At 41.7% G+C, this 10,196-nt stretch overlaps 1 protein-coding gene across 1 annotated transcript in view; it reads left to right on the top strand.

Annotated features, from left to right (window-relative positions):
• Window positions 1-878: 878 nt before the first annotated feature.
• foxo1a (forkhead box O1 a) overlaps window positions 879-10,196 on the top strand; it is a 28,542-nt gene continuing 19,224 nt past the window's right edge. Inside the window, exon 1 of the mRNA XM_068317085.1 lies at window positions 879-1,800. Coding sequence (XP_068173186.1) covers window positions 1,168-1,800 — 633 coding nt within the window. The 5' untranslated portion in view covers window positions 879-1,167. The remainder of the gene's footprint in view (window positions 1,801-10,196) is intronic.

Raw genomic sequence — 10,196 nt, 5'->3', positions numbered from 1 at the left:
AGCTACAACTCCAATGAACCCCCACCAGGAGGTACGGCAAGGTCTCCTGTCTTTCAGTCACTTCATTTAATCTCTTACCACTGTGATTTTACATTATTATTATTATTATTATTATTATTATTATTATTATTATTCATTGCTTCATCCGCTTGCGCAGGTCACATATTTTTGGGGGTAAGGCGGGGAAATTCCGAGCGCGACTTATTTATTTATTTAATCTTCCTACATGTTCCTAACTCATTCCCCCTTTCTATCTTTCCCATCTCTATCTACCTATCGTACCTTTTATATTTCCCCTTATCTTTCTCTTTTTTATCATCTACCCCATTAATACAACTTTTGTTATGAATTGGAGCTGTGCAAATAAAATTGACCTGACTTGACTTGAGCAGTATTTTTGACCAAATAATTTGAACCTGCTGAATGCAGACCATAAGGATTAGTATGCTAATCTCATTGTAAGTAGCACGGGACGGGACATAATAATTTCTGCTGCCACAAATAACTGATGACACTTGAATATTCAACTTAATCAATTTCACTTTAAATAATTAATGGTTTATGCTGATGCATGAAAGGATACGTTCACATTCATTCGATTTTATCATATTTACAGCATGTAGGAAGACGACGTGTGAAGTAATTTTGAGGTCAACAAGCGGTGATCTGATCCCTTCTTTTTTAATAGTGAATTACATTTGATCTCAGATGAAACATTTACTTGGCCAGAAACCGACGACAAGGGACTATTTTTTTCATCCAACTCTTTGGATGCCTTTGATTGGCGCGCCTCCGGTGTCAATCAAAAATGGGCGGGGCCATCTGCGAACGATAGTTCCAGTAAGTCTTCACATGCTGTACAACAGAGTCAACAGGCTGTTCGAGACGTAGTCAGAACATCCCTGGATAACCAAAACAAACCAGCGGGTCAACACACTGTGGACACTCTTGATATTTTTTTGTCATTAGAAACATTTTTAGAAACTTTTTTATTATTGTTAACACAGATTTTTTTTTTACCGGCTTGGGATGTGACTTTCTCAGCAGGCGTAGCATTCTTTCCCCGGACATATTTATCTCGATCACATTTCAGAGGCGGAGTTGCTACTTTTGAGGTTTGTCACATTTACGTGACATTGTAACATTTGTCTCCTTCACTGTTACACCATGGCGGAAGCGAACCAGCAGCCACAGCTGGTGGAGATAGACCCGGATTTTGAGCCCCTATCGCGGCCCCGGTCGTGCACTTGGCCCTTGCCCCGGCCGGAGTTTATCAACCCGGGCGACTCCAACACGTCCTCGCCGGTGCCGTCTGTGAAGCAGGAGCCCGCCGGAAACACCGAGTTCATCAACAACCTTAGCCTGCTGGAGGAGACCGAGGACTTCACGCCACAGAAGCCGGTCATCCTGTGCACTGACTTCCAGTGTCAGGAGAACTGCGTCCACCAGCAACCTCCGCAGCAGCAGCAGCATCAGCAACAGCAGCACCCGAACCCGCAACTCACGCATCATCATCATCATCATCACCACCATCAGCAACAGCAGCAGCAGGTGCCCCTACTCTCCTCGCCGGTGGGCTCGTCAACCTCGGCGGCCGCAGTTGCCGCCGCTGCCCAGAGGAAGAGCAGCTCCTCCCGGCGGAACGCATGGGGGAATATGTCATATGCAGACCTCATAACCAAAGCTATCGAAAGTTCTCCTGAGAACCGACTAACTCTCTCTCAGATTTATGACTGGATGGTGAAGAGTGTGCCTTATTTCAAGGACAAAGGAGACAGCAACAGTTCCGCGGGGTGGAAGGTACGTTGTCTCATTTTGGGTATTCTCATCCTGGGGAAAGTGTGTGTGTGTGTGTGTGTGTGTGTGTGTGTGTGTGTGTGTGTGTGTGTGTGTGTGTGTGTGTGTGTGTGTGTGTGTGTGTGTGTGTGTGTGTGTGTGTGTGTGTGTGTGTGTGTGTGTGTGTATTTGTGTGTGATGGAGGTTCACTGCACGGTTGGCTTAAGTTGGTTTATGACTTACAACTATACTAACTACAATGTTTGTAGTGTGTCTGTGATGTTTAGCTGTCGGTTCACAAGAAATTCATTGGGCTTTATGCTTGTTATTATCCATAGTTATTATTGATGCAGGGACGTCTGTGGATTGTTTGCATAAGGTCCTTACAGTTTCCCTCAAACATCTTCGCATTGGCAAACAAGTATACATGAAGCATGAAGTCAGTGTTTAGCTGGTCATTAATTGTGAAACATGCCCTACTCTGTCATCCATCCAATTAACTGACCCATTGCTACCATGACCTGAGACAGTCATCTGACTTTCCCTGCAGTTTGTGATTTATATGACACTGCTGACTCAACAGAGTTTTTTCTCTCTCTCTCTCTCTTTGCCATACTGCTTCCTTCACTATGCTCTTCAACGCTTCTGCAAGTTCTGGCTTTTATTTTTTTGAGGCAATCCTCCTCTCCCTGCTGAAATCTGTGTCAGTCTTTAAGGAAAAATGACAGTTGTCCATATTCAAGTGCCTGATTTGAATGAAGCTGCATTCCGTCTTTCTCATAAGGAGATTCCAGAAGCATTCATGCGTCATGTAGACTGTCCAAAACATTAAACATGAGTGGACTTAAAGTTTCTGATGTGGTGTGACATGCCCTCCCACTGAACACTATTGAAGGGCGTAAACTTCACTTTGGAGACACATAGTTTCAGTGGTGTCTGACAATAAATTGATGGCAGTCTACCCTCCCAGCGGAAAATCGTATTGAGCCTGTAATCACACAGTGAAAGATTTATTACACCCTCCCCCTCTTATAGGCTGCCGTGGTCGCTGATGAAATTTAAAGCATTTTTTTCCCTGTGAGAGGAAGCTCCACTTTTTAATTGTGCTGAGAAATGACACGTTCATGTGGCGCACAAATATTCCATGAATTTCATGTCGTTATACACGCAAACTCATACACCCATGTGGGGGACAGTCGAAGCAGCATCTTCAGTTGCAAATAGATTTGATGTTATTTTCCAGTCACTAGTTTATGTCACTCGGCATGATTATAGTCGTCTTCTCTACAAGAAAATGGATGGATGGTTTATGTTTCTCATCCCACTTGACTGTGATCAAATAATGTAACAAAAAATGTAGAAAGAAGCATTTAAACAAATAAATAAAAGTGAGTATATTTAGCAGTGCCCACGTTTGAGGAAGCTAGCTGTGACCAGAGTAAAGAATCTATAGCCTGCGTGGTTGGACAACAGGTTAAAGACAAACAGCAGCCAAGTTAAGTTTGACTTTGCAGTATTAACAGGGAAAAAATTGAAGTGAAAAGAAGATTTGTCTCATTGTGTTTTTCTTTAAAGATGCAGTGAGGATTTTTGATTACATTCCGAGACTCACGGAATGTAGCGTACTTCGGGATGTTGTCAGCCAATAGAATGCACGTGCGGTATCACGTGACTACCTACTAAAAATCTGCGAGGTGAAGTCGCACGTGTTGATACGCAAATGCGCGAGGGAATCTTACTGTATATTAAATTATAACAATTTTATATGACGAGTATTGCCTTCTCAACTCAGAGGACAAAATATGACTGTAGGAGTATTAAAGCATTGCCATCTATCACAACCATGTTCTTCAGCCTACTCTATGGTCACAAGATGAAGTTGTTAAGTTGAGTGAACTATCTCTGGCATCTTCGCTTACAAGAATAGATCATTTACATTTTGGTATAGCGGCAACAAACTCACAGTGACTGGGGTTAAATGTTTCGTTATGCTTTCTTTAATATAGCCACCGGATTAAAAAGTGACATTTCTCAATGTTTTTCCATGTCTTTACCAGGCATTGTGCGATTGGCGGCTTAGAGAGTGGTTCTCTGCCACAGTCTGGGTCTTTTGGTTATCCTACATGTTGGGGGTGTAGGCTGAGTAATGCTGTGGGAAAGCAAAGTGCCATTCACGGCTGTGAGGGGAGTTATTCATAGAGCTCCCATCAGTTCCACACAGGGGGCCTATCACACATTGTTTCTGCAGAATGAGGTTGCTTATGGGTTGGCTCAAGGTCCAGAGGGGGGGTTCAGGAAAGATGACTATGTAAAATAGTAAATGTAATTTTGTTGCTTATTGGTTCTTGTCCTGTGTCTTCTAAGTAATCTGCCTTTAACTCAGGCTCAGCTTGTTTCTGGTTCCGCTGATTGTCCACTGTGGGTTGGGTCGTGTCAGAACTGAGTTTATACTTGTCTCCCACTGTCTGCGACAGCTTGAGTTTTTAGGACAGTTGTGCCAGGTGGGAGATGTTCTCTGTGTGGACTGGAAGAGGAACCAATGGAAGAAAATGTAGCCCCAAACCTCTCAGTGAAGATGGTTATTAATATCACATAATTCCGCTCAATGATTTTTTTTAAATCTCAGTCTACATAATATAAATGTGTACATTTCAAAATCCAAATCCAAAAGCTTCAAGCACCTCATTACACAGATTACACATTGATGTATCACAACAGTATTCACACATCTTTGCATGCTTGCCAAAAGTCTGTTCTTTTTTGTGTGTCTTTACTATACAGTGCCTACGTTACTGCAGGATAAATATTTGGTTTCAGCCGATGGAGCTGGATAGATCAGGTGTTCTTTGATGTCGGTATGGAGATCAATACAGTTGCAGGTTTTCTCTGTACATGGTGCTCCTTTGACCTGAAATTCCTCACCCTACACTGGTAAACAGTCCCACGGATCCAAAAACAAACTTAGAGGAGAAGACAAACACATAGGTCAGAGCAGATGGCACAGCAAGTGACACCAGGGTCATTACCATATAAATGCCCCCTTTGACTCGGGCCCTCTTACTCGTATAGTAAACACTGTAGGAATCAGAGAGGAGCGGCTCTGATAGGTTGTGTATCGGGTTGGGAAGTGCGTAGAGAATCTCTTTATCTCAGAACACAGGATCGGCATCTCTAATGTGACTTTGTACCAAGGCTATGCACACATTCTTCAGCTTACTCATGACCCGAACCTTATCATAAGCATGACTGTGGTCGTTAAGCACATTTACGAGTCTTTCTAACATTGATGCATCTATTACTGAGGTAGTTATACAGTGGTTGAGCTCTTCTTCACCACAGAGGGCATGGAGCTCCCACACTTATTTTTCTCTCTGTCCACTTTGCGTTCATCTTTGATTGCAATTCTACATTTAAATACCTGCTTCCTTGTGTAGTATTTCAGTTCCCAGGTGGGTCGCACATTTAACATCATCTATACGTGGCACCTGTTCAGCCTCACAGGTGGATTCACCATATACAGACGTCTGCCTACTACATCCATTACCGTCTCAGGTGGATCAATACAAACTAATTCTATTTTATGTTGACTTAAAGGCAGGTTTCTAAATGTTTATCCTGCCCTTGACAAATAAGTGTAACAGAACAAGATAACAGAATGCCATAGAACATGTAGTTTAGAGAGCCGTTACATCACACAAAAACCTTTCACCTCAAATTAGACAAGTTTTGACCCAGAAACATGCATTAATGTATACATATAATCATAATTTATTCATAATACTCTAAGATAGAAAATTATTTTTTATGATACAATGGCCAACTAGTGTGTGTTTGGCCTCCAATGAGTTAACAACTTGATGCAAAAATAATGTGACATTAATAGATACTATTAAGTAGCACATTGTACATAAAATCAGGGGTTGTGGTGCCAAGTTTCATCATCAGTGTCAAACATTGTCTTCTAGAGCATTTTGCTTCACTAAATGGTAAGTGGACTCAATAAAACCTTTTTAGTTTAATCAAACTATCAAAGTACAACAGATGGCATAATTGACCCACCAAAGCATTCATTCACAGTGAGGTGGCAAAGATTGTACAAGGCTCCACTTTCTCATCAGGAAAGATAACCAAATACTACAGTCTGACTCACACATCAGTGGAACTCACACAAGGGACAATTTGGTATTCAGTAAATTCCAAAGACTTGTAGGTTCCAGGGCCTGGGTTCAAACCAGTGATAAGTGGATGACGTTCTTACTTCCTGAGTTACAGTCTAATATTCACTTGGATCAGTCTCTCAACCAAGTTCTATCAAGGCCCAACCCTGCTTGATTCCTAAGATTGTATGAGATACATTCACAATGGCATGCCTTCACTGCTTAGATATCACATTAAAAGTAAGCAATTCCAACTGCTTTGAATTTAAGTGAAGGTTTAACATGTCGGAGTGAATGTAATAGCTATGTGTTAACTAAAGTTTATTTCCCATGAGACGATGAATAGCGTTACAGAAAGTCAGTTGCTAAAAATTAAGGTGTTCAAATCCTGAAAAAGTGCAAAGCTGGTTGTACTTTCCCACATAGAGCCAGTTTCTTTGGGTCTGGGTGTGTTTTAGTAAGACAGGGAGTTGGATAGAACAGCAGTCCTCCTGTTTCTTCTTTTTCAACGCACACACACCTCTGGCCCCCTGAGGCAATCGAGGAGTCAAACCTTGGCATTACCCCAAGACATGAGGGGCAGCTGTGTTTCTCAGGCAAAGAGCTGGAGGAGCTCCCTTCGCCCTCCTCCCCATTTCCTGCCTGTGCTGCCGGCTTCTCCATTCCTGGCTTTTTGCTTATTCACAAAGCAGTGCACACTTAGAGCTTTGACGGGTTGTTGCCCCCCCCCCCCACGCCTTGGTCAAACCATATGGAGCTAACTGCTTGTGCCTTCAGAGAAGAATTAAGAGATAAAAGGGAAAGAAAGAAAGAAAGCAGCAGAGCCCCAGAATGCTCTTCGTTCAGACTGAGTGACACTTGTTGGGAGTTGCATAACAAGACATTTACTGGAATCAGGGAGCCGCAGGCCAAAGTCTGGTGCCACTGGTTAGTCAGCGGAACTTTGAGGCACTGTGTTTGAGATATGTGGGACTCTGGTCTCCTATGTGCGTGTATGTGCACATAACCTGGGCCTCATAATTAAAGCCCTCCTGCTGGCAGATGCACAGACACTATGGCAGACAGACAGACAGGCCGACACAGGGAACATTCCGGCTCATGCTTCCATCTATTTTTTTTATCACAGTGTGATATTCTGATTTTACTTCTTCTTGCCAGCTGATTTTAGTTCTGCATCTCCTAACCACCTTCACCCCCTTTCACCCAATTTTTATAGCAGTAAAAACCTTTGATGCGTTGAATCACACTCTCTGGCACGCCATGGGTGTTCCAAAGCAGCTATGAGTATCAATGATTGCTATGTGTTTGTCTTTGCTCTGCTCTGTGTGAGATGTCCTGGTAAATACTTGGACTCCAATAATGATTTTCTTCATTAGCCATTAACATACTGACATCAAAACGGGGTATTCATGACTCAACAAACTGGCATCTTTAAAATTCAAAAGCTAAACAAGACTCTTCTCAAAACATTCTGTTTCTTATAAAAGTGATCTATGTATACAGCACAAGTAAAACAGCATGTACTGATGTTTATTACATACTATGATATGAAATGTGATGCAATGAGTCCCAAATATTGACGTAGTCGTGACAACGATAAATCACAATCTCAGTGATGTAACTGTGCCCACCCACACTGATTTGATTGAGCAACTGTGTGAAACTAGTAGCCTAACAGATTATTTCACAACGCTGTGCTTTCTTGTCCTAAATCACATTTGTTTACCTCCCAACCGTGATGCTAGTATGCTGCGCTGCTGTCTCATTCACTCCGTTCCAAAAAAAGAAGATAGGAACATGTTTGATTAAAAAAAAAAGAAAAACACAAATGAAAGTACATCATCGTGGTGGAGCAGAGATACTGGATGATGTTTATGTCTGTTTGTGGCACACATGCATCTAGAAATGGATCCAGTCATTCTGTGGCTTTAAAGTCACCTCACATCAGCCTCAAACAAGTATTGACAATTGACTCCATATGATGCTGCTATGCGGGTCAGTGCTTCACAGTAAACTTTTAACCATGTGTATACAATGCTGAATGGCTTGTAACTCTCAGAGGACCAGTCCAGTAGTTTTTGCAAAAATTTTGACTACGAGGGCACAATGTCGAACTTCAGCTTTGCTAATTCACAATCTTCAGCTTTATAACATCCCGCTTCAAAGCAGTGATGCATTGTAATTTCCAATGTCAGTGTGTTCGTCCATTTGTTTGTCCATTTATCCGTCCGTTCGTTTGTCCACCAAATATCTTCACAACCATTGCAGATAGAAATATGAAACAAAACAGTGGTTTGATATCAGTATGGGGAGGGTTCATAAACGTGTAAATTACCATAAAACCACAGTACAACCACATACGTTAACAAGGACTTCACACTAATTTCAGTTTTTCCCATTGTCGGTCCGTAATCATTGGTGTATAATGCACCTTTTCACTGCCCACCTGTCGTTAAAAGAAAAACAAGAATATTCTCATAGTGTTCTTCTTTTTCCATAATATCATGTTGGAGGTAACATATGATGCCCGACCAACAGAAAAGTGCAGTCGGATCATTTTCTATCTATATTGTGATATTATTGTCATTATGAATTGTTTTATCCGAGCAATGATGTTGTGAATCTCTTATATTGCAATTGTCTAAAAGATTTATTTTAAGACATGAGAGGTTTTATTGTTGCTGCACGACTGTGACCAACTCCTGGTATGAAGTAAGGTAAGTCTCATGCTACATGGAACAAAGCTCAGCTGAGTTTATAAAGGTGGTTGATAAGCTGTACTCAGTCAATGCTTTTTCTGCGAAAAATCATAATTAAAATCCAAATGTAATTTATGATTTTTAGAAATGTAATTTCAATGCTTGTAACTGCATGAAAATAAAGTCCGATCTGGGCATAAAGGAATGGCTTCACTCTGCTTGTCCATCACTTTTAGTTTCCAGAGTATAATTGAAAAACTATTTGATGCGTGTTACAAAACGTTTGACACACTATAATTATAATATGAAGTGATGCCTTTTGTTATTTAGTGACTTCTGTCATTTTTTTCCCATTGAATCTCAGCTCGTTCTGTTGGTTTTCAGTCTGGAGCACATCTGAAATACTACTCAAAACGTTTAACAGATCGTTCTGCACACAGCAGTCTCAGATGCTGATTTTACAGGGTGGAATTCAAAATCTATTTAATGTTTTTTCTCCCAAATTTATGAATACATCGCATCCCCCCTTCCCTCTCCTCTCCTCCTCTCCTCTCCTCCCCTCTTCTCCTTGATCAAGCCTTCATCTATCTGCAATGAGGAATGGTAACTGTATTTTAAGTGACATTCCACCTCACTTAGTGACACAGTTTGGGTTCCAATTCACACCTTCACATTTGCAGAGGCTTTAATCTCACTGGAAAGTGTCCAGGTAAAAACTTTGTGGTGTGCCGCTTTCATTTAGTGAATTCAAACAAATCATGTCAAATGTGTACACAGGCGTTCCATCCACTTCAAATACTGGCGTTTCATAGGCCTGCAGCACTCCTGCCAGAGTTTTGTTTTGTCAGTCCTTTTTATGGCCCTGGACCAGAGGACAGATCATTCAGTCTGGCGTGTCAAGTAACTGCTCAGAGAAGTGCAAGTCTATAAAAAGATACCACCAGAGAGCATAGCCTCATTCAACAGGACGTAGCCCACAGGTGCCCGACCACGCTGCCACACTCTGGAGTTGAAAACATAAGAGTTGATATCCAATGCCGCGCTCAGGTAAACAGTCATTTAAGATGAGTCACATTGTTTTGTGTATGTCACTGCGGGTTTGGTAGTTGCCGGGTCCAGACCATGCAAGTTTCTGTTTTTGAAGTATTTTGCTCAGGGATGCAGTTTGTGTCACAGAATATGTTGTTGCTCTGTTCTCTGTCACAGATTCTCATTAGATTGAAAATGTATAGGAGAAAAAAAAAACAGTCCACTCACCAGAAAGACCTCAGGGTGATTGTACAGTGTGAAAAGAGGAACTTGTTGGAGTTTTAGTAATTTCACCAATCAAATGAGAAGTAAAAGCCCACAGCACTTCTTTTCGCATGTACGCTGTGGTACCCCACCAAGTTCTTATACATTCTGTGTGTGTGTGTGTGTGTGTGTGTGTGTGTGTGTGTGTGTGTGTGTGTGTGTGTGTGTGTGTGTGTGTGTGTGTGTGTGTGTGTGTGTGTGTTTGTGTGTGTGTGTGTGTGTGTCTAATAACTGGACGCAGACACACTGGGAGCCAGTAGAGCAACACTTT

This window comes from Antennarius striatus, chromosome 6 (genome assembly GCF_040054535.1).
Source record: "Antennarius striatus isolate MH-2024 chromosome 6, ASM4005453v1, whole genome shotgun sequence".
NCBI lineage: Eukaryota > Metazoa > Chordata > Actinopteri > Lophiiformes > Antennariidae > Antennarius > Antennarius striatus.
This window is presented reverse-complemented; position numbering and strand designations above follow the sequence as displayed.